The sequence below is a fragment of the Zosterops lateralis genome (genome assembly GCF_965231275.1).
Source record: "Zosterops lateralis genome assembly, chromosome: 3".
Lineage (NCBI taxonomy): Eukaryota > Metazoa > Chordata > Aves > Passeriformes > Zosteropidae > Zosterops > Zosterops lateralis.
The window spans coordinates 3,604,892-3,632,889 of record NC_139764.1 but is presented as its reverse complement, the minus strand read 5'-3'; the positions used below and the strand labels follow the sequence as shown (position 1 = coordinate 3,632,889).

The following is a 27,998-nucleotide window of genomic DNA, read 5'->3' as shown; positions in this document are numbered from 1 at the left end:
TGCACAGCAACATTCTGAAAGAGAAAGCAGGGACTCCAGAAGGGTAAATTACTCCTCTCCACGCAGCAGCACCCCAGGAGCTCTACGTACCCAGCGCCGGCTCACGGGTTATAGCTCTGTAAAATGTTATCGAAGGGGAAGGACTGATAGAACTCCTCAGCGTGGACACCGTCGGCGTCATAGAATTGGCCGTCCGCCAGGCCGCCCTGGGGGCCGCTGGACAGTCCGGGTTCGCTCAGCACCTCCTGGTCCAGGAAGCTGTAGGAGGGGTGGGCCAGGCCGGGCTGCGAGGCGAAGGCAGCGGCTCCGCTGCCCGTGGCCGAGGAGAGCTGCAGCTGCTGCCGCTGGCTGCTGGCGTTCAGCGCGGCGTTGAACTGCAGGCTGAAGCTGCTGCAGTTCCCGTCGTCCGTGTCCATGCCGACCATGCTAGCGCTGGAGGCGGTGGCGCCGCCGGCGAGGCTCTGCAGCTCGGCCGACACCACCTCGGCTCCCAGCTCGTTCGTGCCACCGAAGGTCCGGAAGAAGCTGGAATCCTTCTCGTCGGGCCAGGCCAGGGCGCCGTCGTGGAAGGCCGGGAGGGAGCTGCCGCCCGCGGCGCTGGGCTGGGGTTCGGTGGAGAAGCCGCCGGTGCGCGGGTGGGAGCCGAGCCAGCACGGGGCCAGCATGTCCTGCTTGCCCGGCCCCACGGCCGGCGTGTGCGACAGCGGCGGGCAGCCCGGGAACAGCGCGCTGGCGTTGGACAGGGCTCCCAGCGCTGCCGGCAGCATCAGCGAGGAGGAAAACACGTTCGGTTCTACGGAGAGAACGCCGCTGTTCAGGGTTTGGTTTTTTTTTTCAAATCACAAATGGTAAAAAGCAAAGGAAAGGCAGCAAGATTGTACATGTATTTCCACTGTCTACTTGCTTCACTGCTCTCCAGAATGGAGCCCAGAGCTCTGGGCAGCAGCAAGAGAGCTGCCCCACCTCACCCCACTATGGCCCATACTGAGGGTGACACCCATACTGAGGGTGACATAACCCATAGCTTCAAGTTTGTACAGTCAGAAGGATCACTATCTTACAGGAAGAAACCCTCAGGAGATTAGAATTTCGAGCCAAGAGAAGGGCACTATTTGTTTAAACCATTGACAGATTGCAGGCAAAAACTTACCTTTTTTAATCATCTTCCCTTCAGGAATGACAGGGAATGAGGGTACTTTGGGCCTCTCCATTGTGTTTGATCCTGTGATGGAACACAACATGATGGTGCAGCATTTAGAGGAAAACAGCTCCATCTGAATGTAAATTCACTCAAACAAGAAAAAGACAAATATTTTCCTTACCACAGTCCTGTATGAGCTTCTGCCAAGCCAACGTTGATCTTTGCCTTTTTGCTTTGTTGCCATATGGATCTACAGAGAAAGGAGTGGAAGCAGAAAGTGTTGCATTTCTCTTCAATGAACACCTAAAGGAACTTCCTAGTGGCACCAAGTTGTAGCAGGAATTATTTAAAGAAAATACTGCAGGCATGGCAGCACTAACAAACCATACCATTGTTACCCAACAGTAATTCTGGTATTTTCACTGAAAGAGGGAATAAACTGACCACTGTAACTTTTAAACCCCAAAACTCTACTTTGCTGAAGCAGCACTGTACATTTTTTATGAACTAAGCCACTACCACGAGTCCTGCACTGATCATGGCTGTTCAGAGGCTCATCTCATTGGAACCATACCCTTTTCATCTGGCAGGTATCTGAAATCCATGGGTTCACTGACTTCCTGGTCAGAGGGCCTCCTCAGCTGCATCTTCACCGTGACGGGCTCGGTGATGTCCCTGAGGAACGGTGGCGTCCTGAACACGATCGCGACTTGGCGGTGAACATCGGCTTGGGAGAAGGAGCCTTTGGCCTCCCAGTTGTCCAGGACAAACCTGACTTCTATGTCATCTAGGCCATGAGAAACAGATGATGCTCGTTAAGCTGGAAAACTGAAAACTTGCAGCAGGAAAAAGGAGAGCAAAGCGAGGAGCCTGACTTAGAATTCAGGTGCAAAGTAAATGACTCAACTTTAAAGGCACAAGAGGTGCTGAGATCCTGAAAGCTGTTCCACCCAGCTACAAAACCAAACCACTCTGAGCTGTGTGCTGAAGGGTTTCAGCCCCCCAGCAGGAAAATGGTCATGGAATCTGTCCCTTTGGGAAAAAGGGAGAGGAAAAAACCTAGTCCAGGTTACCTTTCTGAACTTTGTCACACAGCAGAAATATTTCATCTCCTCCTTTGACGCTTCCACAGTTCTTGTTCACACGACAGATTCTCAATTCTGCAGTGTTGGGAGCTCCTGGAAGCAAACAGGGAAATTTAATAACAGGATTGCTGTGGCTTTGTCGCTGTTAGACAGGAGGTGCTGGGAGTTCAGGCGTTATGAAGGGAAGGCAACAGCTGGAGAAGTGTGACACCCTGAAATCCACACAAAGCAAGTCACTCCATACAGAAAATTCAGTAGCAGGGTCTGATATTCATTCCATGATGCTACAGTTTATCTCCAAACACAAGACACCAGCCCTGCTGTGCTACACACTCTCTAACTACTGTAGAGCAGTCTCAGATAGTTCCCCCACTGATGTGGTTGTGCTCAGTCTCACTGCCCTTCAAGCTGCAGAACTCAAAGCAGTTCTGTGAGTGACCTGGTACAGTCACACTTCTCTGGAAAGAGCTGGGCTAGCAAGTCAGGAGAATTCCCCTCTCTGAGGGTCTGGCACAGAGGTCCTTGGCCATCCAGCCTCTCCCCTGTTCCCCTCTGCAGGTGTCCAACAGCAACTTTAGGACTATAATTTCACATCTTCACTGAGAGCAGCAGGTTTCACCCCAAACCACTCAAATTTCAAACTCCAGACTGTGGCTGAATGTGAACAGCCCTCAGGATAGCTGTGGATGGAGAGCTGCCTTTCACCATGAAGCAGCCTCCCCTGAAGGCTGCACATTGCATTCCAAACAATCTCATGGCTATGGGTGACTCCAATGGGATGGAGCCACACTCTGCCTGGTGGTGTCTGGCTCTGTTCTGGAGCAGCAGCTCCAAACACATTTAAAATGTCTGGAATGATCCAGACAGTGTTGCTTTGACACCATGAAACTGATCCTGCAAGAGGCTCCACCACAGGCTTCCCATGTCAGACACAAAGAAGAAATATAAAAACCAAAGCTCATGGTGCCTACCTCAAAAAACAAACAAACAAACAAACAAACAAACAAACAAACAAACAAACAAACAAACAAACCAACCAACACAAACAAACAAAAACCTAACAAAAAACCAAACCAAACAAATCTGCTTTAGACTCTCAGTTTGAATCAATTCCTACCCAAGTACAGCTACAGCACAACACAGACTACACCTAGAGCTGAGTTCCTGATAACCTCTCACCAGTCCCCAATTACGTAGTTACCATCTGCAGTTATTACTGTCATTATTGTAAGTGGGAGCTACAGCCCCATGTACTACATAATAAACACCACTTCATTTGCTGAATAAATCAGAACCCTTCAAGGGAGGGGAAACCAAACAAACCCAGAAACAGCACAGGGCCATGTGATTGACAGCGTCATAGTGTGCTTTTCACAGGAAGGGTAAATTAAGTATTGTGAGGAAAAGCCTAATTTTACCAATGTTTCACTTCTGTGTGCTTGAATGGCACTCAATAGCAGAGAATCACAGAATGATTTGGCTTGAAAGGGATGCTAAAAATCATCCATTTCCAACCCCCCTGCCACGGGCAGGGACACCTTCCACTATCCCAAGTTGCTCCAAGTCCTGTCCAACTTGGCCTTGGACACTTCCAGGGATGGGGCAGCCACAGCTTCTCTGGGCAACCTGCCCTCCCCACCATCACAGAGAAGAATTTCTTCCTAATATTTAATCTAACCGTTCCCATTCTCCATTTGAAGCCATCACCCCCTGTCCTATCACTGCATACCCTTTTGTGAAAAGTCCCTCTCCAGCTCTCCTCCAGTTGCCTTTAGGTCCTGGTGACAGATTTCTGGAACAGTCTCCTTCACTGGAATCTGCTGTTTTGTCCTTAGACAAGGAATTCAGAAGGGAAATCGACACACACAAATGCCAGCAGATGTGGATGCACCACTGTGCTGTCAGCAGGAGCACTGAGCCCAGCACCTGCCTCAGAGGGAAATGTTCCTCATCCCCTGTCACCTCAACTCCTGCCCAATTCCTGTTCCTCACTCCTCTACACCACATCCCTGGTGATAAATCCCCAGAGAAACAAGCTTCTCACTGAAAATCACATTGCTTTCAACAAGGGCAGGATGACATGTTCTTCCCAACCCCATTTCTCAGAAATGCTGAGCTGCCTCATCTGACTCTTCCTAAGAGTTTTTAATATGCAACCTGGGAAATTTCTGTTCCAAACCAGTTAGCTTTAGAAGCATCTGGAAACAGAAGGTGCTGAATTTGAGACACTTACAGAGCCTCTGCTAATGGGGTTGCCTGTGTGATGCCAATATGATTCTTCTGTGTCTCACTATCCAAAGCAAGTGGAGACTACGAGGGACGGAAAAGTGAAGGAAACACTGGATTTGAAGTGTCCAGGCTGGTTTTCAGAGTACCTTTTTGCTCCTAATCTGAGCAGATCTGAAGGCTCAGATCTCAGAGCCCAGGGTTGCCCAGCCTGCAGTCCCTGAGGGTACAGCCTGGCCGTAGGACAGAGCACTACCCACGCTGACACTTGTAAAAGCAGCTCGGATCTGAAACTGAGCGGGGCCGTTTTTTACGATCTGTGGTCACAGCTCTACACGGGTTTATTTACATGGCTGCTACACTACAGGGAGGGGTTTGGGTGCCTCCAGGGCTGCCCACAGACAACCCTAGCACCTGCCCCTGCTTCCCCTTCCACGCTCAGCCCCGGCCCCTCACGGCTCCGCCAGGATGACGTCAGCCCAGGGGACGAGTAATCGTGATTTGGCACATTTCTAAATGGCAGCCGAGGCAGAGCTGCAAATCTGTACATCAGTTTTTATCTCGGCCCTGATTATTTCGGTGCAAGGGTTCTCAGTAACACAATGCTCGCGGCTCCAGCTTCTAGATCATTCTAGAGGAGACTCTAAATATATCAGAGCCATCTGAGTTCATGCTCAACATATTCAGAATGTTTATGCCCACATCAACACAATGCTAACAACTTTAGGAAATGCAGATGCCATTTTATTCACTACTTTCTGCTAAAATGAAGATGTCAGATATTTAGCATGGAAACACTCATGGTGCAGAAATGAAAAACACTGAGGGAAAGTTTTCCAGGATTAAGAGTTCTTTTGCTACTCTGCCCTCAGAGAGAAGTCCAGCACATACTGGGGGCTAAAATTCTCAGCTGCCAATGCCCTACAGATGTCCACTTTTGTGGAATGTGAAAAACAGTGCCAAGAAGGGGTGTCCTGTACTTCTGTACCTTCCTAGAGCATGACCAAGCACTTCTCCTTCACCTGTACAGTGAAACAGCCACCAACCAGGACATAAAAGGCCTTAAGACTGTTTCCCACTGGGACAAATCTCTCTTGCAAGTCCCATTCCAGAGCCCTCACAAGCCAAAGGCAAGAATCCTCAAGGGCACAAACAGGCTCCAGAGGACTCCCTTGGAAAGCAGATCAGCCTCGAGGCAGCCATCCATCTCACTACTATCACTTTAATCACTTGGCACATCAGGCATGAGCCTTTCCTTGCAATCACCACTGCTGTGTGTGAACAAGGGCTGGAGAAACACCTGAGTGTGCGTCCATGAATGCCATGGACAATCCTTACTCTGGCTGGCCAACTCTGGGATCATGGTAGAATGTATGCTCACTATGACTTGCCATGTGACAGTCACAAGTCACCTGGCAGTCCCAAGCCACAGCAGTGACCCAGAACTGCCACAGACCTCAGAAAGTTGGCATTTGTCATCCTAAGTTAAAGAGAAAAAACAAAAGGGACAAGAAAGGAAGGCCATTTGGCTGAGCTGGTACTCACTGTTGTCGTAGATGGGGTTGGAAATGAGAGGAGGAAGGGCTATGGTGTAGTTGCCGTGCTCGTCGGGAAGGAAGGCTTGGAAGCAGAGCCGGACGACGTTGAGGTCGTACTCGTCGATGTTGTGCAGCTGCTCCTCGGGCACTGAAGGACAGACAACACTGAGGGTCAGCCACAGAACCAGCACAAATTCTTTACCAAACTGAGGATGAATCGTCACCAGCAAAAGATGGTGCTGCCCAGACACACGTGCCCATAGCCCCTGGCAGCTGGACAGGGGCTGCCGGAATTATTCCTTTGATCACAACAAATGATACTGAAGTCTTTAAGGCTTTCCCTGCACCCAATGAGGCTCAACTGGCAGAGTTCTCCAGCTGTTTCTTGTGTCTGGGTTCCTCACCCTGCCTTCCACAACAGTTTCAACTATGTATAGTTTAAAAGTAATTTTTTATTCTTCTTTGTGTGTAATAAAATTTACAACATTAATGTTGCTGCCCAAGATAAATATTTTGGTACAAAGGGATCCTAAGATCTCATTAAAGATTTTCTGCAGTGCTTAGAGACTTTGGCTATGTGGTATCATAATTTTCCTCTAGAAACTGAGACAGAAAAAGAGTCAGAAGGCAGTTCCTAGGGCAAAAATGAAGCTGAAACAACAGAAACCACCTCCCCACCCCATCACCACCAGTGTCACAGCTGTACCTTTCAGAGCAGGATTAGTGGAGCCATTAGGATACAGATTTGTAACACAAGAAGGAAAGCCTTGCTGGAAAGGATCCATTTACATGCATATTCCTCCCAGTGTAAAACCCAGCAATGCATTAACCCAAACTCAGCATTTCAATTTTGTTCACTCCTTATTTTAATCACAAGACATAGGGCCTGGGGTATCATTACTGAACATTTCATGTATTCCCAGCTTAATGGACAATTCTGGGAAGAGCAGCCCCCTCTGAATTTGACTTTCCTTTAAGGTGTGACACTAAACCATTGTATTCAATGCTAGTAAAAATGAGAAACTGGCTTAATTTCACTGAAGTGGAAGTACTGATGATTAAAATCATTGCAAGTGTTTCTGTTTCCCCAGCCCCTCCAAGCAACAGTTCAGCTGTTTCACACTCCTCACAGTTACCCAAAGCCAACATGTGCCAAGTCACCAGATCACCAGCTCTACATTCTCCTCCCCTCCCTTTCAAAGTGCTCTTGCAAGAACAGAAGATTAAACGTGGCTGTGATAAGTCTGGGGACCACGCTGTACTGATAAGATTGCCCGATCTGACCTTTAGCATTTATCACTGGCTTGGGTCTCCACCCTGCCACGAGTGGGATTCCACAATGCCCACTTGAGTGACTTCTTCCTTTTACCTTTTGATAGTGTGAAATAGTAAGTGTGATGAGCTCAGAATACTTTCCACTGGTCTCTACTGCAAAGGGAAATCAAGTCACCTTTCCCCTTTACAAGCCTGTGATCGGCAATATTTCAAGGCAAAAAAGGCAGCAAGTACAAAACTAAGCAACAACTGTGTGAACTTCAGAAGTGGTGAGGCCCAGGGGAGTTCTCCCCGTGAGCACTTTGCAGGTTGGTGCTGACTGTGTCACCAGATACACAAAGTTTTATGCTTTAATCCACTTCATTAGTTCACCTGCTATCCTGAAATAGGATCTTTAGGAAACAAGTTTGGAACAGACAGCTCCTCAGCCTGACTTGAATTTGGCTGACTCTGCAGCCCAGCTGCCTCTTGATACAGCCTGATTCACAGAACACAGAATGAAAAGTGCATTTTCCAAAGTGCACCTTGCAGAAGGGCTATCAGGAGAGCAGCTCTAATCCATGCCCTGACAATATGGCCAGCTCCCAAGGACACCCTGACATCAGGGTTTATGTTCCTGTGCTGTGCTAACCATTGGCAACCATGTGGATCCTTCCAGAGACCCAAGGGGCGGTCAACATCAAACCTCTTCACAATTAAACTAAGCATAGAGACTCAATACCTTTGCCTGAGTAAGCTGTGGATGTAAGCTGAGCATGAAATCTGGATCTGGCTTCTGATCAAAAGCCCTGAATCAAAAGTGAGGTCTCTGTGGTTGTGCAACCAAGTCCCCCTCTCACGCTAAAGGAGCCTCAGTCCCGCTCTGTGCTTTCCACAGGGAAATGTGTCTCTTCCTCAGAAGCATGAAATAGCAGACTAAAGCCTAAGAGTACTCTATAAAAGCAAAAATACTCTAGATATGGAGAAAATTAGCAATGCTAATGTTCAAATGACATCATTTCCTATGCCACAAACTTGCGCAAATTCCCAATAAATCTGTTTAACACCTGACACAGGAGTGGTGTGCCAAGAGTGGCGAGGGACACAAACACTGTGCTCTGTACAGCTCATTCTATTGCAGCAAAACCACTACTCCTGATTTGCAGTGTTTTTATTTTCAGATGTTTTTATAAATTCACAGAATTTTAAAAATCAGTAGTTTGCAAGAGGAAGTGCTCAGTCAAGAACGATTCCTCTTGGGCTATTTTTAACCAGACAAGAAGAACATAACAGTGCAAAAAAAGGAGAACAAGACAGCTGCAACTCCATCTTGTGATGACACACTTTTAAAAAGAGAGAGACCAGATTCCATGTGCATATGAAGAGGCACACAGCTTTCACCAATTTCAAAACAAGACAATCATCCAAACAAAACAAAATGTTATTTTTAACAAACATCTAATTCTGCTCCCTCTGAAGTCAATTTGAGAGCAGCCACTAGCTTGGAATGGATGCTGGCTTACACCCTGGGAATATTAAAAGCAAACAAAGCTGAGGCAGACAAACACCCTGAGTAATGCCTGGAGTGTGGCCGGATGGAGGATGGTCATGTCATTCCGTATTATTCCACCAACTTCTGTGCAGAAGGACAACAGACGGGCTTAAACCTGACAAACCTGAAGTTATTAAAGTTAGAAAACACTGTCAAAGATTTTGGGAATGCTATGTACTGGAGAGGAGGAGCAGCCACTCCGTCAAGCCCTGCAAGCTCTGCACAAGCAGGACTGAAACCGGGGGCACCGCACGTGTGAAGTAAAGATGTCGCCCAATGTGGCACCTCGAGGTCACAGGTGTGGCAAAAAAAGGCTCCAACACTACACACCAAAAAAAAACAAAGAAGTTCTCTGGTTTTGGCAAGGGTTCAACTTCTTCTTCTGCCTGCTGTGTGGTACCACACCTTAGAGTCTTCATCTGGATCCAGGCGAAAGAGCTGGAACCCAACCAAAAGCCTGGGTATGTTCCTGTGATGCCTAATCACAAAGCATAGCCTAAACTTGGCAAAAATCCTTTAACTGTAGTTATCTATGCATACAGGAGCACATGAAGGACTACCTGTAAGCTTTATAAGGAGCTTTAAGAAGTAACTCACAGAAATTAAAATAGTAGTTAAAAAATAACTAAAATTCTAAGGTAAATGTGGAATATGAGGTCAAAAAAAGTCCATAATAATACCAGCAGCACCATGGTAAAAGAAATCCAACCCTGCTCACCAAGATTCTGGCTACAGGGTTGCAAAAGGAGTACCTGGAGTTACAGTCAAACCTGAGGAGGATTTGCTGTTCATTTGGAAAGGCACTACAAGAACCAGTAAATAATTTCATCATAGATCTGTTTACAGCTCTTCTGAACAAAATCCTGGTTCCTCAACTTTACTAAATAATTATCTTGGAAATAATTCCCTAATCCGTTGTCTGCTAATGTGGGAAGAGACCTATATGGTACCAGTGTGGGCAAAATTATGAGCTCCACATGAACTAAATTATGAACTCCCTCCAACCTGAGCTCACTGATCAGGGCAGCTCCCAGGCATTAGGTTTGGGTTGTCCCTGTCTCCAAGATTTTGTCTCTAAAATCCAGAGAAGCCCCACTGGGATTCCACTGAATTCCACTAAGAACCTGCTGGATTTGCTTCTGTAACACAAAATTGGAGACTTTCTGGGTTCAACACACCAACGTGCAAGTCCAAGTCTGGACACAAAATTAAAGATGCTGGTAATGTCAGGCCTCCTGTTTATTAATTTCTGATTATAGTTTTATAGGGTTTTTAGTATTTCAACAGCTTTCGACATCCAGCAAGGCCAATAAAATGCCATTTATATGATTAAATTAATGGGGGATTAAGGGCTCTGATGTTCACTTATAAGGTGATGTTTCAAGGAAAGTGAAAGTTTATTCTGAACACTGAAGAGAAGTGATCAAGGGCTTGGTTTTTTCACTGATAATGTGACACCAATCAAACAGCAGATCCCTCACATAGAGCCCATGACCCAGCTAATGATGTCACCCTTCTGGAGTGGGCAGAGCTGGAGGCATCTCAACTTAACCTGCATGGAAACTTCCAGGGCAAACAGTGTGGTGTGACACAGAGGGGAGGGCTCTGTGGAGAGCACAGCTCACCCTGCAAAGGGACATCCTGTGACTTTCCCCTGTCAGTGAGGGGCTGCAGGGGCACATGAGCCACGTGAGATGTCAAAGAGAATGACCTTCCACAAGTTAAAACACCCCAGAGATCACACATCATTAATAATCATCATGGGTTGTTTCTCTCTTACGCAGATGAGGGTTTTTAATTTAGGGATATGCTGGGAGCTCAGTTTCATTTAAGGGATGACACAGAGGTGGTTTGCCTCCAGGGTTTTGCTCCTGGAGTACAAAGATACCCCCCTTGGCCCTGATACCGACTGGGCAGTCTAACTTGGTCCATGCCAGAAGTTTTGCTGCAAAAGGTGTCTCTGCCCAACCTTTCCAGCACTGCTCAGGCTGGCTGAGCTCTCATGTGGTGAATCAGATCAAGGAACTGGTCTGGCTCAGAACTATCTTGCCAGAAGGGAAGATGAAAAGGCTTGTGTTCAGCCAGCAGGTTTCCATGACAGGCAGCGCTGGCGCAAGGGAATCAGTGGAAGGAGAGCTTCTTCCAGACCTGGTGCTGATTTACACCAGGTTCAACTGGGCAGGGAAAAGGGCTGCAAGTCACAGGTCCCTCTTGGTGCCCAGGATCATTTCGGATCCAGCTTATCCCCCCTGCCTGTGTCCCTGCTGCAGCTAGAGCTGTGCTGGCGTAGCCTTTTACTAACACTTCCCAAGAAGTAGGATCATGGAATGGTCTGGGTTGAAAAGGACCTTAAAGATCACCCAGATCCAACCCCTTGCCGTGGGCAGGGACACTGTCCATTACTCCAGGTTGCTCCAAGCCCTGTCCAGCCTGGCCTTGAACACTTCCAGGGATGGGGCAGCCACAGCTTCTCTGGGCAACCTGTGCCCCACCACCATTAAAGAATTTCCTTTGTTTATCCAACCTAATTTTCCCCACTTTCTGTTTGAACCCATTACTCCTTGTCCTATCACTGCAGCCCCTGATGAAGAGTCCTGGTGAAGCTGGGAAGAAGGGGAGGGAAGGACTGTGGCAGCACTCTGTTCTTCCTCCTGATACACCCACACCTGTTTTCTTACGCTGAGACCCACAAAGAGGTAATTTTCAATCAATTCTGCAGAAAAAGAGAAACTTTTACGTGTATTTTGAAACAGAACGTGCATCAGCAGCACCCATTTTTCAAAAAGCAAAAACTCAGGGAGTTGATGAGTGCAAACAACTAAAATTCAGATGCCATTCTACAGTCAGTAAATACCCAAACTTCTATGGATACATTGCCCTGGTTTACAGAAGAAATAAATGCAGGGAAGGTGAATGGCCTGGCCAAAAGAAGAACTGGAAATACAAATTAAAACTTTCAACACTCTGCATTTTTTTGCCTAGACAATGTTTCTCTGGCTTCTTTTCCTGTTTTAAGTTCAATGTGAAAAAGGTATAGCTGGAACAGATTTAAACAAGTGTATCCATCAGCTTCTGTACATTCCCAATACCCTTCTTTAACAGTTTCTGTTTCTATCATAAAAAAAATAAAGAAGTCAGCATTTTTGTCTTGCTACTTGGTAATTTTCCATTTTAAACAATTTGAAAGGGGGCTGTCCTTTATATTAACATACACATTTTGGAATAAGCAGAAAAGCGTATTTGCATGAGAACAGAAGAACCAAAGGGCTTTCCAAAGCTAAGTGCTAAAGCCATGCCAGGATCAGGACACGCAGCTTCCCTTGAGTGAGTTTGCTCTGTGCCTCTTCAAAAGCTGGTGGCTTACTGCTAAGATTTTACACTTCAGGATTTAACTGGTTTTGAACTGGACTGCACATCTGTTTCAATACAAGAAAAGAAGCTTAAAGTTTCTTGCGATATCCAAGGAAATCATTACAATGGACACCTTCGACTCAAGAATTCTTGCCGAGAGCAGCTCCCGTAATCCGCGGCTCCACAAAACTCCCCACGGAGCCGACAGAGGTGGAGAGGGGGATCCTGGGGCAGAGTGGCGTCAGAGGAGAGGGGGGCTCTCATGGAAGCAGCGCTGGAGGAAGCTGCGGAGAGGGCACTGTGTGGGCAGGACACGAACACGGCGGCGGGGGCGTCACAGCACAGACGGTGACGAGCGCGGAGCCGCCGCGGGGTCAGCTGCTAGTGGGCGGAAAGGGGAAACGGCAAAGGAAACAACTGCGGAGGCACACACAGATGCCTTTAGGTGTGGGGTGCAGAGGAGAGCCTAAAAATGAACTGCACGCTCGTACGCACAGCTACTTGCAAAGGAGCAGAAAGCTCAAGCCTGTGGCAAGCTCCAGGAAAAGTCAGGTTATCCCTCTCTGATAAGAACTGCCTGGATTGACGATTCTCTGGGGTTCTCACTCCGAATCCGGGGTTTTCATGTCATCATGCATCTGGCTAGAAAAAGGTCAGTCTTCTGTAACACTGCACTGAGTACAGTTTTTCCCTAATTTAAAGAAAACACTTAGGGCTTTTCCTTATTGACAATTAACTCGAGTTGTTATTAACTCAACTGTTGTCTCTATGTCAAGTCACACCCACTCACAAAAGGTCTTAACTGAAAACTGGCTCTTCTTTTAATTTGAGTTGGCTATACATCAGACAGTGCATGGGAAGACAAGGATATGGCACAACTCAACAGCTCCTAAAAGAAAACAAACACCATAGAAAGCAGACATGCTCCACTGGAGGAGTAACTCTGCTCCTTCGATGATGTGCTATTTGTATCATCATCACCATCACCGTGCCAAGGAGTCCTAGTTACATGTTAGGCTGACACTGTGCCCCATTTCCCTGGAGTGCTCAGAGATGAGAGACAAAAGGGATTTCTGGAATTCTTGAGATTGTTGAAGGACAAAAATATATGGGAACACAACAGATCATGAATATGGTGTGGAAACAGCAATTCCCTCTCCCTCAAACAAGGCTAACACAAGAGGAGCAACCTGATTGCAAGTCATCCATCCTAGAGAATGCACATAGCTCCTACAGCCTGTGCTGAACTTCACAAGGGATAAATGCTGCCAGCAAACACTGGGAATTCACAGGGAGGCAGCCTTACACAGGCACACTTACAGAACGACTCCGATGCTGACACCTCCAGCTGGGCAGTGATCTGCAAACAGATTCCAGTCACCTGGTCTGAAATAGGCATCAATTGTTTAGGGTCAATACTGAACCTCTCTTCCCCAGAAGGAGGCTCAGGACAGGGAATGTTTGTTCCAGAAGAAAGTGGGAAAGAAAAAGAAAATCCAACCAACACACAAGCACCCCAAGGGCTTGTTTTCCATGAAGTTTCTTTGATGATGTCATACAAGAAATGAGTAACACCAACTTGCGACCTGCTTAGAGGATGCACAGCTCCGGAATGTCTCTAAACAGGGAAGTCAGATGCATTTCTGAAGACACAGAGGTAAAGCACTATGCAGGATGGATTCAGCACAGTCTGCACAATCCTGGAAAATGTACCAACACTCCTCTGACCTTAAAAAACAAACTAAATCCACACATAAAACTCTCAACCTTATCAAGCAGCAAACACTGTAGTGACTGATGCTCACAAAACCTTGTTCTGATCAACTAAATAAACACATAAAATATTCCTGTCACCAATCCTGTTTTATTAGACCTTGGTCCCAAGCCTTTCCAGGCTCTGCTCAGCGTGGGACTGCCCTGGAGGCCATTCCCAAGTGGCTTGGCTTTGTGTTGACATGTTAACACGCGCCGAAGGGCAATGACGCAGCTGGGGATTGCCAGCGGCCCCTTCTCAGCACAGCCCCTGCCCAGAGCAGGCTGCTGCCTTGTGTGTCACCCAGACAGGCTCTCCCCTGCTGCCAGGGCAGGAATGTGGCCTCCATCACTGCTGGACTGGCAGGAAGCAGCCCAGGATCTGCTCGGATGCTACCAAGCACAAGCAAGCACAATCATCCAAAATTAATTAGTGGAAATGGAGTTAAGTGCCAACAACTGTAAAAATCTACTTCCTTCAACAGAAAAGTTCCCCTTTTATTGTTTGAAATCAAGGTAGAGCTAGCTGAGTCAAGGCAACATAATTCAAACCCTGAAAGTGTTTAAATTGTGCTGATAAACTAAACTCCTGTCAAAATACTGTGTGCATATATTTTCATAATTAAAGTATTTGTTCAGATAGATCATCAGGGCCATCAACCTGACTCCAAACAGTTGCTCTAAAATTAAGAAAAATATCTAGCACATTCCTTATTCTTTGATAAATTCAACATCCTTCTTTTTGTCCCAATTCAGGGACATGTATTTTCAAGCCAGCCAGAAATCCAGCTCTCAACTCTTCATAAAGGATCTTACCTGAATATAGCAAGAATTCTGTGGGTATTAGAAAACCTATGGAAGTGTCTGGAGAAGCTCTGAGCTCCTGCCACACTTAGGGAAATACATGACTACATTGACATTGCTTGGCTAATAATTTGAGTATATTTATGCTCTTCATCTAACTCCCCCAGTAATGCCTGCATTCTGGTCCCACTCCAGCTGGCCCCAAAACTTTGCAGTGTGCTCTCCACTGCCTCTGTGCAGAGAACTTGGCAGTTAAATTGCTGTGAGGGGAGTTGGTTTAGCAAGTTGATTTGAAGGGAAACCACTCCTTTTTTTTTTTCTTTTTTTTTTTTTTTCCTGTTTTCAAGTTGGTTTTCCATTGGAGCAACTCACTGTGGGGCCATGCAGCCCCTGTGTGTGGAGGTGTGAGGAAAGTGGTGGGAGTGTGCGAGCAGGGATGGAGGGAAGAGCAGGATGACTCCTTCTTAGAGCAGCCCACAGATCAGTCACATCAAACAAAACTTTGTGGACAAGCCCTCACAGGTGTGGTTCTAGGTCCTGCCTCTGACCTTGATGAGCCCAACCACAGCATCACAGGATGGTTTGGGGTGGAAGAGACTTGAAAGATCATCTTGTTCCAACCCCTGCCATGGGTAGGGACACCTCCCACCAGACCAGGAGGCTGCTCCAAGCCCTGTCCAACCCAGCCTTGACATTGCAATCCTGCTGTGGATTTCTGAGTTTCCATGCTGTGAAATCAAGTGAAGGGCAGTTCCCAGGGGACTATCAGCCCCCTGACCTGGTCACAATAAACACAGCAAGAGAAGAGATGAGAAAGTGGCAAGTGAGATTTGTATTGGCTTAAGTTGTTGGAGAGTTATGCTAATTCAGTCTTTTACTCTCATTGCTGCCAAAACTGGGGAAATCCAACTCCCAAGACACTTGTAGAAGTTTCCAGGAAAGGTTTCCGCTGCTATCCCATTCCTTCTGTCCAAGCAGCAACTCAGACTGCTGCTGGGAATTACAAAAACTCAAAATAAAAAAAAGGGCAATTATCCAAATTGATTCATCACATGATAACTGGGAAGAAAGACTGGGAGGGACACAGAAGGGGAAGACTGTTTCTCAGAAAGAGATTTTTTGGAAAAAAAAACCCACAAAAGCAAAGGCAGGACAGGACAAAAAAACCCATCACCCTGCCAAGAGAACCAGCTGATTTCCACTCACCATTGAAAGGGTTAATTTTCTTCGAGATTCGTAAAGAAATGGATTCCTTCAGGTCTTTCTTCTTCACACACTGAATGCCCAAGTTCTGAAAACTGAAGCATATGTGGCAAGATTTCAGCAACTAATAACTTCTTCAGTGTCGACTATTAAATAAAATATTAATTTTAATTAGTGTGATAACATCCAGAGTAAGAAATGAAAAAAAGCTTCTTTTGAGAAGGGTGTACAAGACCTGAAGAGGAGAGATGCTGTTTTTCCTAAAGTAAGGGCAGACACAGAAGCAAAAAAAACACCCTAAAATAAAATCCTAAATCATTTACATTATTAAGAACATATATTTCGTATTATAAATTATTACTCTGCAGTAAACCTACAGTGATTTAAAAGTTAAGATACTCAGTCTTGGGTGATTTATAGTGACAATCATTTTTGTAATCAATAAACCCGGTAATTTGCATTAGTTAAAGGATTTGCTCTCCTGCTCTTATCAGGGAATGTAAATCTAAAACACTGTTATAAGGTGGTTTTTTTTACAGGTCAAAACAGGTTTTTAAAACATAGTTATGGAAAAGTTCTGAAGAGCTGCAGCTTCTCCTGATTTGCATAAAAGAGCAGGTCACCCTGATGCAGGAGGTGGGGGGAGTCCCAGGCAGGCTGACTCTTTCCCACATGGAAAAACCATGACATCATCAAAGCTGACTGGATGTAAAGCAGGAAGTTAAAAAAAAAAAAAAAAAAAAAAAAAAAAAAAAAAAAAATAAAAATAAAAAATCTGTGTTTCGTGATGTTACAATAAGCTCTGAAGATGGGTTGTGTCAGGAGGCATCTTTCTCCAGAAGTCCCAGCCATTTCCCTTCTTTTGAAACTCCACAAACCTTCCTTGCTTTAGCAAAAGAGCATCTTACTGTACCTAAAGATACTCCTTGTTCCTACCAAATGCTGGTACACTTCTGAACAAGACTATCCTAGCATGATATTAAGTTTAACTTCCCTAAACTCCCTTGCCTGTGCCCAACACGCTCTGTTCAGAGGTTCCCAAACCCTCTGCCATCAGGCTCCACTTCCAGAACTCCTGCTCACTAGAGGAAGGCAGAGGCTTCCTTTGCAAACTGAACATGACATGACCTAGGGGAAAATAAAACACAGCAGCATCTCATAATTCACTAAAGCACTTTGCCTTCACATGGTGGCTACTGACATTCAGATTGGGACTGTACCTTGATGAGCAATCCTATTTCTGGAGAAAGTACTTTCTTTAGGGCTTGATCACAGCACACTTTATTTCTCCCCCCCCTCAGAATACCCACTGTATTCCACCCACTGTTTGAAGCACACTTCAAAGCCCACAAACGGGCAGCTCCCAAACGAAGCCTCTCATGGACTGGAGGCTTTTCAGCAGCCTGAAATGCTCAGATTATCAAAGTCCTCTAAGTCTGTGCTGCCACAGTGAAAGTGGGTGTTTAACCATGCCCAAGCAGAGGCTGGGTCAGAAGAGGAACTGCCGAGAGCCCCAGCAGGGCTGTGGGGTTTTACGTCGATGGGCGCTGACAGGAAGCAAGTGAGATAATGAGAAGAGAGAGGGAGAAGTAGGAAGAGAGAGAAAAAATGAAAAACATCTTAAAGAACTATGATATCATCCTCATAGAGAGAGAGAAAACTAGGAAGTAAAAATCTGAGTACATAGGCAGCCCCACAAAGCTCTGATTTTCATACTCTTGCCTTGATGTCTCGGCCAGGGAGGGTTCTGATCAAATCTGGGCAGCGGTACAAAGATCATTGTACCACAGGCAGAACAAAATGCTTGGGAACTTCAAAACATGGGGAACTTTGAACAGCAGAAAGCAGAGTAATTACTCACAGCAGCCCAAAATCTGTGATTAATAATTCCACTTCTACTGAGGAAAAAAAAAAAAAAGTAGGAGTTTTGCTCATTTTGGGATGCTCAGCAAGAGTAGAGAGACAGAAACACTATTGACAGGACATCTCCTGCTCACTAGTACTGGATGAGGCTTTTCTCCAACATGGACTCGAAGAGAAGAATGTGAAGATTGAGTCACCAGCCACAAAAAGGAAAATGACTTTAAACATCCAGATCCAATTATGGATCATACTGTTCTTTCATCTTAAAGCAATCAATGATTTGTTAAAAAAAAATGAGTGTACCGATGCTGGAAACATTTCAAAGGGAATGTGTCAAGCCTCCTCCCATCAGGATCTCCAATGTCAAACACAAAGCTCACAGTTTCACATTATCAATAAAACGAAAGCAGCTCACTTACTATTCTCTGGGAAACTGAGAGGCTCATATCCTAAAAATATTGAGAGGATTTCATGGATGGAGCAAACAAGCACAAGTGCCTGAAGTGAAACAGAGGCATGGCATTATGCCAAAGGACAGGATTTGATGGAAATGTATAATGGAGATGAAATCACAATCTGAAAATAACTATTTGCAGAGCATCCCAGTGTTTCCGGGCGTGACATCCTGTAATGGCCTCTCTAACAGGCTCTTGTCTTGTGCCTCCACACTGAATCTTGTGCAACCAAATGCCAAGAGGAGAAACAGTTGTCAGTGTCTTCCTGCACTCAGTGATGGCAACACAGGGCCAGGAAAGGTGTTAAGCAATCAGGCTTTTCTGCTTCAGATCAGCAGGCACAGAGCTGAGGGGAGGAAGTGGGATGGGCCAGAAGAGCAGACTTCCTTTGACCTTGGCTGAGGAAGCTTGATCTGAGAAGACAAAGGGGAAGCTGGTGAATGGATGGTCAGAGGAAGGTGCAAGGTCCTGTTAGAGTTGAGGATTTTTGCAAGTCAGCGTGCCCCTTGCTGCTAGAACACAGTGTAGCGCATCCGTGATCCCTTGAGCCTGGGCTGGATGCTGAAGCAGCATCTCCACTGCTTATTTCACCATCAGGCAATCACCACCTTCAAAACAGATGTGTCTTCAGCTCTCCTTTAATAGTGTCTTACTGACTAAACCCACATAAACATGGAGTAATTTCACCAACAGCAACAGAATCCCATTGGCCTGAGAACTGTGTGTAAGAGCTACTTATACACTGAAATATTTACCTGATTTTCTTCCCAGCTTAGTTATGCTTACCCCAAAGCAATAGCCTACTTCCATATTTCCTACATTACAAACTGGGAACCACAAGCAGCTTGCCAGTTCTAAATTCCCCTCTCCAGCAATAATCACTCCATGTTTGCTGCAGCTTATTCTGCTGTTGTTTTATTACACGAGACCTAGTAAACTTAGAGTAAACACTGTCAAATATAACTGCATTTGAGACATTCTTTATAGCACTGAGAAATGTCTTGTGCACATCCTGAGTTTTCCTCACTGCATCCACAAGCAGATCCTTCCCTGGCACACCTACTCTTCAGAGCTGGGCTGGAGCAGAATCTGTATTTTCACAACAAACCCAAACAACAAGCAACAGCTACTGACACATTTCTAGATGTGTCACAATCACTGTCTTCTAAACTACATGATACTCAGCCACTACAAGCTTTCTCCAGAAAGTCCAAATATAATTTCCATGGAAGATATGAACTTCCCTCACCACCATGAACTATGAATTCTAATGCTGTTACCCTTTCTATTACTCATCATTTTTACATGTAGGAAAGAGTCATGCTTAAGAGTAAGATGTATTAATGAACAAGGCTAAAAAAAGTAAGTGGGAGAAAGGAAAAGAAGACAGACATTGGGAGAATGGATAAAGGAAAGAAAAGGGTGACAGGAAAGAAAAAGCACAGGTGTAGTATTGAAAAGAGAAGGAAATACTTCCAAAGGAAATTCCCCGAGATGGATTAGTAAACTACAGCAAAGACAGCATTCTAATTGTTCTTTTAATCATTAATATGAGTTTTACAACACAAGATTAGCAAATCAGTTGCATAATTAATCAAACTCCCAAGCAACACCATTACTCACGACAGGACTCGCCGTTCTGGCCCGAACTCGGCTTCGTAGTAACCATCTCTGCAGTCTTTTCCAACCAGATCGTGAGGGTGTGGCTTGTAGGGCTCATTCTTCGTTACCAATGTAGTTCTTATTTTGACTTTTCCATAATAGTTTAGAATCTACAAGAAAAGGTGGGATGTTTTCAAGATTTTAGGTATCAGTCCCCACCTGTTACAGGAAATTAATTTTATTCTGAAACGCTCTAAGGAAGGAACGCCAGACCTACATAGGTGACCATACAGAAATGCTGCTTGAAGAACAAGTCTACTGCCAAAGATTTTAGGGAAAAAAACTCATAAAGCCTCAGGGATGAGGATAATACCTTGTGCACAGAACACTAAGTAGTGAAAGAGGACCTTAACAGATAGAGCACGACACAATCCCCTCTGAAACTGTTGGGTTTTTTCCCAACTAATTCTCAGATGAGTATTCAATCTTACATTCAAGCTGGGGAGTACCAAATTCTCAAGCTCCTACCAGAGCTTTCAGAGCAGTCATCAGCCTAATTCAATGCTCCTTTCTCAGGTGCATAAAAGCAACCTCAAGCAGATGGCTACCAGTGAAGTCACTGAGTGTGAGGGATGGTAAAAAGAAAAAAAAAATAGGGCAAAACCAAGTTTGGCTTAAATTGTTTCATACATAAAAACTTGAAAGCAAATACAAGACTTGGTCAAGCACACATCTGTGCAGAGGTGAGCTCTCCTCCTCCACTTCCACAGTTCCTCTCCTTCCCTTTCTTTCCTCCTCCTGAGACTCCAAGGATCCATCACAATCCTCTTTAGTCAACACTTCAAATCTTTAACTTGAACTGTACTCTTTTACCTGTCATCATCTGTTTGCATCCATCTCCAATTTGGCTCCATTCAGCCTTCAACAAGCCACTGTTACTTTTTACACTTAAAAAAATACTTCCACTGCTTCTTCACTTTCTTGAACCATTACATCATTTGTCCCTCACTTCACACCCAGCCCCATGAACATGAAGCCTGATCTAGTTGCTTTTGGTTCTCCAGTTGCGCCTTGATGTTCATCTTCATAACCACACTATGAAATTTAATCTCTTCCTGGCTCCTCTCTTCACATTTCCATCTCTAGAGGGGACTCCCCTGGAATATAATCAGCACTAAAGCCTCCCACAGGCTTCAGGGAGGCAGGAATTCACCTAGAAATCACCTGCTATCAGTACAATCAGCTCTGTCATCAATAGTCACCTTTCAAAAGAACAAACTTGGCCAGGCTTGTGTAGTCACAAATCCATGTCCCATCTCCCCTTTGGGTTTTGTGCAGCACAGTCCAAAAAAAGAGGAATCAAGGCTTGATTCAGCCCATTCAGCTTGTGCCCTGACATAGATTTAGGCTGAGAGTCTGTGCAAACCGCTACTCTCGCCAAGAGCCCACACAGTTCCTTGTTCAATTGGCAGCGTGCTGAAAAAATGAGTCTGGCACCATCTCCATTTCCTGCATTCCCTAACCAAATCTGGCACTGTGATAGTCAAAAGGAAACCTTCTTTGCTTCTTCCCTTAGTAATTCTGGCTCCAGGGCTGGACCAGCTTCCACAGTTGCTTTATGCAAGAGACTCACTCTGCTGCTCAACACACAACTGCCAACATTCTCCTTCTCAAGCCCTCCCTCTTAAGGAGCTTTTGTGCCTCAGCCTAAAACATCTCATATTTGTCACATTTCACATCTTCTCTATCTGTTTGTTTCCTGCTGTGATTCCAGAGACCCCATTTTGGGCTCCACAAAGTTTTTTTTTGTACTTGCACACTCTGCCAACACAGATATACAGCCTCTGTTCCTGGGCAGGAAGATGGCAAGTGCTCTTAACTTCCCATTTAAATTTGAGTTTTCTTCTCTAATCTCAGCTCTGACAGACTTCCTCCAAACTGAAAGAGATCAAGGAAACACAGGCAACTCTAAACATCACATAGGGGACCAGAAATTCTTTTCTTACCCTACCCATCTAGGATCTCCTTTGTCCAACCTAGGAAAGCTACTGCCCAAGTGGCTCCATTCCAGCTCTACTGTCTCTTTGTTTCTGCTTTGATCACAGCTGTAAGAGTTCCTCTGAATCCCTTTGTTCTGGATTTCCCAACTCATCATGGCCAGAGATGCTCTGAGGACACAATCCCACTTTCTCAGGTCATTCTTAAGTTCTGCCTTCACACCCTCCATGCTGGTGTTGTTTGCAGGGCCCACTCGCCGCATCGCGGGCGATTGTTCGCTGGTACAAAGCGCCGCCTTTCATGTTGTGCCCAGCAACATTTCAAAGCCTTTCCACATTTTGTAGGCAAATTCCTTCAACGCTCTCCTGAAATTCGTGCTGCAGTCCAAACCGTAAAACCAAACCCACGTCACCTAACTAAATGTGCGTACAGAGAAAGCTTCTAATGAATGGCTCCCAGACCTTGAGTCTTCACTGCGTCCCCTCTAGCAGCACTTTGTAAACCACCTCTGCACCTTCTCCTCTTTTTGTAAACCAAATCTTTTCGTGACCAGGAGCAAGTAACTCTTTTCCCACTCTGCTGCAACTCCATTTGCATGCCAAGGAAAGAATCCCGGAATGTGAGATGAAAAGCGTTGTATTTACTGTGCAGAGTTCAACACATAGCTACGAGTGCCATGGTAATGTGGGCAATGGTAATTCCCGGATAAAAGTGGTATTTACCTGGATGGAAGGGAAGGTCTTATTGTTTTCAGTACTGTGTTCTCCTGGAATGCTGCCTGCTGATCTTCCCTCACATTTGTATCTGAAACGCATGCCCCTTTGCCTGGGTTGCTCAAATATTTCAATGTAGGGCTCAGGGCCACCTTAAAAATAAAATATTTTCAATGTTAGGACACAATAGAGCTTAAAAAGCAGCAGAAGATGCAAGAATTAGAATTTCCAGACTTTTGATTTACATTACCATCTTTCCACTGGATCTACCTTATCAGAATATCTACTCTTTATTTTATGTACATCCAGACGTTGAGGGTGGGGTACAAGGGAAGAGAACAGATTTGGATGAAGCATCCATCAATACCATGGAAGTAATTAGCAAAAAAAGACCCTTCCCTCCATCTAATCTAGAACTTAGCTTCTTATAACCATCATAGAACATGCGTCTGATGAAAGAAGATTTTATACAACAAAACCCAAATAATTATTTTGAGGGAATGGTTAACATTTTTAGGAACAGTACAGTTTTAAGAATAGCTGTCACCTCCAAGCACTGGCACTGTCAACTGCTGTGTTCTCTTTACTGTCCTCTGAAAGTGAAGATGTTTGCTCAGAATTGATTGATTTAGTTCCTATCACAGTGCAGCAGAAACTATTCAAATTATGCAAAAAATCCCCACCCTACTGGGTGGAATACTGTCACTGTGAGTTCAAAAAATACCTTATTGCTGGTGTTCAATTCTACATTTTGAGCTGCCTATCTCCCACAGGACTGGTTTCTACTTGCAGTATCTCCCCAGAAAAGCTATTGGGCAGTTGTCAGAAGGGAGGTTTTCAGGAAACACAGAGTGATAGATGAGAATAAGAGACAGCAGAACTCTTAAATGGGGGGTTAGAAAGACATTAACTTAGCAACAACCTAAGTACTTTTCAAGTGATGTTTTATTGCCAGACAGTAACAAGCTATTTAATATATCTCACTAAGAACATCAAACAGGACAGTCAATCAAACAGTGACAACAGTGAGATGGCATGTGAAAAACAAACAACAGAGGCTAAGTAAATATTGTTGAAGTTGAATCATCACAGTGCTACACAATCAGGAGAACGTAGCTTATGGAAATGTCTACTGAGCTCTCTGTCATATTCATATAATAGCATCCTCCTCAAGCAAAGCTGAGCATCACAAACAAACAGGACAGACAATATCCTGTGGCACAGCATTAAAAAAAGAGTGCTTGGGCTTCAACATAATAAGCAAAACAGTTATTAAATATATTGAAAGTGCTGAAAGGGTAAAAGAACCCCTACTTCCTTTTGCCCGAGGTCTGTGCTGCCTGTGAGTCCACAGCACACGGGTTTTGGCAAAGAGGTGGATTCCAATCCCAACTCCATAGGAGTTAGGATTGGAAGGTTTCTCTTTTGCCGCACCTACAATGGTTTGGGCGCCCCTACCAACGCAAGGCTTGAACTTTATGCCTGGGATTTGTTGATCGCAAAACATTTCCAGTGCTGCAGCACTTCATACCCAAAGTAGGAAAATATTATAACCTAAGAGATAATAAAGTAATCAAGAGCAGCAGCAAAGGGATGGATGGAAAAAAAGACATCTGAGACGTCACCTCAGTCTGACCTGAATGCACATTTATCTGCCACACATCTACAGGCAGTGGTGGAACTGCATCCACCACTGCATGAGAGCAGCTCTTGTGCTGGGATGGTCTTCAACAACTACAGCCTCTGCAAAATCTTCAAAAGCACAATGCACTTCCACTTCAGACTGTGTTTGGGGTCAAAACCTTTGAGAACTGTGGTTTAGGACTCTCTATAGACCTTTCTAACAGTCAGTCAAAATGCAGTTTCTAAAATTATCATCTCCCATCAGGTAGATTTTAAACAACTTTCTGATCACCAGCCATGAGCTGTCACATTAATACACAATAGCCACTACTCCAGGTGCAGTTACAAAGGAGGATGGTCCCTTTTTAGACACTCTCCAGCTCTTTACCCAACTCTCCTTTAGATAAGCTTTGCATATTTTCTCTCTATGGAAAACAAGCAAGTCCAGCAAAAGGGAAGGGGAAGGCAGGCATTGATAACAAAAAAGCCTAGAAATGATGTAAAGCTGGTTTCAGAGAGAGCAGAAGTCTGAGCTTCTCACAAAACCATGCTCACACACCTGTGTGTGGCTATTTTAACTTTCACACTTCAATTTACTTACGCTATTGCATTGATCAGCGCAAATACAGACACGTATCCATATACCAAATTAAACATCTGTTTTACAAGCTAAAATTACAACATTACAGCAAAGTGCCTACTAATCTTCTTACTGGGAGATTCTTATGCTTACATAGCTGCTAACCAGACATGCAGGACACCCACAGACATTATGTATTTGTCAAAACTAGTCAGAGCCTCACTGCTCGAAACTACAAGAGCACAATCACTTGAGGTCCTTAACTCTTGCTGCTTTAACCAACAACTTCCCTTCACGTTCTATTAATATTCGCTTGAGAGGGCTATTTTCTCACCTCTCAAGAGCCCTTTATTTTAAAACTTTGGGCTCAGTGATCTTTATAGGGCTGTGGTCGAAACAAATGTCACTGAAGGTAAACCCACCACTCAGCAGCAGGTGTGTTTGTGGGAAAGTAAAGCTCGGTGACGCGGCAGCCTCCAGAGATTAAACATTAAACTTCATTTTGTCTTGGCTGCCTCTCTCTTTATTCAAGAATCATATTATTATCTCTGCTGTGAGATTATCAGTGTCATCATATTTTGTGTAGAGAGGAAACACACAGAAGTGTTTGTGTGAATGAGAGGTATTACCAGCACTCTGCAGCCAAGTGTCCAGTGTTCCCCATTTCTGTAAATCAGCAGTGTGCTTGTGAAGTGGCACAGCTTAACTATTTCACAATCTGCTCTTACACAAACACAAGCACAGAGTTCTGTTAGCTCCCACATAGTCACTACAGACCTGTCCTCCTCAGGTCTTGCTTTGCTTGTCAAACAAATGCGAGATACGCCAACTCCTGAACTCTCACTACTTCATAAAGCATTTGAAATGGAAGAAAAAAAAATCTAGCTAATCCTTCATCTAAGTTCTTAAGAGTTTAATTTGTCTTTGTAATTAATTCTAATTGTCCATACACAAGCTAGAGATAGAAACATTGTGCTACACATTATAATCTGCCTGTCGTTCTTTTTGTTACTGAATTGCTTTTTCCCCCTCCTGCCCGGAGTACAACCTGAATAATTTTAGAGAGAATATAGGAGATCAAGTGTCCCAATTATATATGCAAGGAAAAGAGGTAAAAGCAATGACAGTTCCAAGAGTTCAGCAAGCAAAAGAGGCAGAAGCAGTGGCAGCTCAGAGAATTCAGCCAGTTATGCTCATTCAAGAACTGAAGCGTATTTTATTCTCACATTTTGAGCAATACAAAGAGGAACAAAAGGACAACCCCTAAAACTCGGAACATACTTCCATCAGACCTCTCCATGACAAGAAAGCTGTGATGGTTTAAAGTTTAAAGTCTGTGCCATGAGGGAGGAAGTGTGACATGCTGCCACCAAGCAAAGTGACAACCCGATCAAAGGTTCTGTCTCGCTTCTTTGCTCCAAGCAAGCGGGCTGTGGAGGAATTGCCCAATTTGTCATTTTCTTGCACAGCCAGGAGTGCCCGGTGAACAGACCCTCCATCAACATCTGCGTGTGAAAGCAGAGCAGCTGTGGGTCTTTATGGCAGATGTGAAAGTATCACCCGAAACCCTCCGGCCCTAAGTGACTGCAATGAAACACAGATGGGAGAAGTGTCGCCGTTTAACTCTGATGTCACTCCTCTGAACAAATTCCTGGCGGCCCTGTCATTTCTAAAAAGCAAGAAACTATCCACTTGTAACCTTCTGCAACACCTCAGGCAAAAGAGGGAGGATGGTGAAAGGTTTGTTACAGCCCATCCCACTTTAAGCCGAAGAACTGGAAACATAACACGATTTGATTTGATAAAGCAGTAATCTACCTACGGCTCCATAAACGGCACAAATTCTAACAAGGACCAAACGACACTAATGAACTTCCTCTTTACTATCGTGTTACATTACAAAACGGCAACTAAAAGAAGAAAACAAAACAAAACAAAAACAACAACAACAACAACAACAACAACAAAAAAAAAAAAAAACAAAAAACAAAAAACAAAAAAAAAACCAAAAAAACCAAAAAAAAAACAAAAAAAAAACAAAAAAAAAAAAAAAAACAAAGACAAAAGCTAGCTAGTACCAGGAAGTTGTAAACTTCACCCGCTGAAAAAGTTCCTTATCTGGTTCCTAATTACACTGGAAATACATAAAGACATGAAGGAAAAAAAGCCCCGAAACTGCTCTTTCCTGCTTCATCGTTGCCACTCTAAAATACATCACAACAACATTTAAAGCACAAGCCCGGCTGTTTTCCTTCCATGCTGACAGGACATCTATATATTTATCAGGATTGAAAGTTCATACCTTGCTAACAGAACACACACTCAGGTTCTGAAAAGCAGCTTTGCCTAGAAATACTATTCTAATTAGTATTGCCACGTTTTGAATTTAGGGTTTTTTTTTTTACCCCAAGAAAGATACCAGAGAGACGCCTCCCAAAAGGATGACGAACTCGGTTTAATTTAGCCTCTAGAAACTTAATTGTGCTTTTTGTTGTAATTACTCAAAGCACGATCCCTTATCTGCATTACTTTGCATCTGTGCCATCACTGTTTCTCATTCATTTGCATTCTCACAGACGAGTTCCGATGTGAACGGGATCCTGACGAGCATCACCCAACCCTCAGCCTGTTGTCTCCAGCCCAGACACGAGACTCGCTTACTCTACACCTAAACGCTTCCACTCCACAACTTTAACAGATGCATTTGAAACGGAACGGCCTTACAAAATCTCATCCGAACGACCCCACCGCTGCCCCAGCCCGGCAGCGTAAACACCCAGCGCGACCATCCAGCGAGGGCGGCGAGTGCTCGGAGCCCCCCGGGGCCCCCGCCTGCGCCCCCCGCCCGGCCCCGCCGCTCACCGGCCATGCTGACAGCTCCGCTCCGGCCTCTGCGCCGCGGGGCTCCGGCCCGGGCCCGCACACCTCGCAGGGACGCACGGACGGCCGCGGCTGCCGGGCTCGCCGCCCTTTTCAGGGGGAATTTCCCGTGGGGCGGGCGGGCGGACGTGCGCGCTGAGCGGCGGGGCGGTGCGGGGCGGTGCGGGGCCGCCCCCCGCCCGCCCTCGCCCGCCCCGCCCGGCACCGGCGGAGCCCCCGCGGCACAGGGAGACCCCGCTCCGGGACCGCAGCTGCGAGGCTGTCCTCACCTCCTGCCCTGCCCCGTAGCCCAAAGTACAAAGTTCAGCTCCGCCGATTTCGGAGCGGGGCAGATTTCACCGAGAGCCTGTTGTTTCCTTCCATGTCCTCGCCCTTGCA

General features: G+C 45.2%; 1 protein-coding gene across 1 annotated transcript; it reads right to left on the bottom strand.

Moving 5' to 3' along the window:
• Nucleotides 1-87: 87 nt before the first annotated feature.
• On the bottom strand, nt 88-27,675 carry REL (REL proto-oncogene, NF-kB subunit). Its single transcript, XM_083857421.1, has 10 exons — nt 27,603-27,675; nt 22,547-22,689; nt 19,848-19,996; nt 15,910-16,001; nt 5,998-6,138; nt 2,215-2,319; nt 1,716-1,928; nt 1,323-1,391; nt 1,151-1,222; nt 88-793 (listed from the first exon to the last, which is right to left on the bottom strand). Exons 1-10 carry the CDS (start codon nt 27,607-27,609, stop codon nt 102-104), a joined length of 1,683 nt encoding a protein of 560 aa, XP_083713547.1. The 5' UTR covers nt 27,610-27,675; the 3' UTR covers nt 88-101.
• Between the last annotated feature and the right edge of the window lie 323 nt (nt 27,676-27,998).

What these genes read in the sequence shown, in the direction of transcription:
- REL (XM_083857421.1), bottom strand. An exon ending in GTGTGACAAAGTTCAGAAAG is followed by an intron (nt 1,929 to 2,214) that starts GTAACCTGGACT and finishes CTCATGGCCTAG; the next exon opens with ATGACATAGAAGTCAGGTTT. An exon ending in ATACCTGCCAGATGAAAAGG is followed by an intron (nt 1,392 to 1,715) that starts GTATGGTTCCAA and finishes CTTTCTCTGTAG; the next exon opens with ATCCATATGGCAACAAAGCA.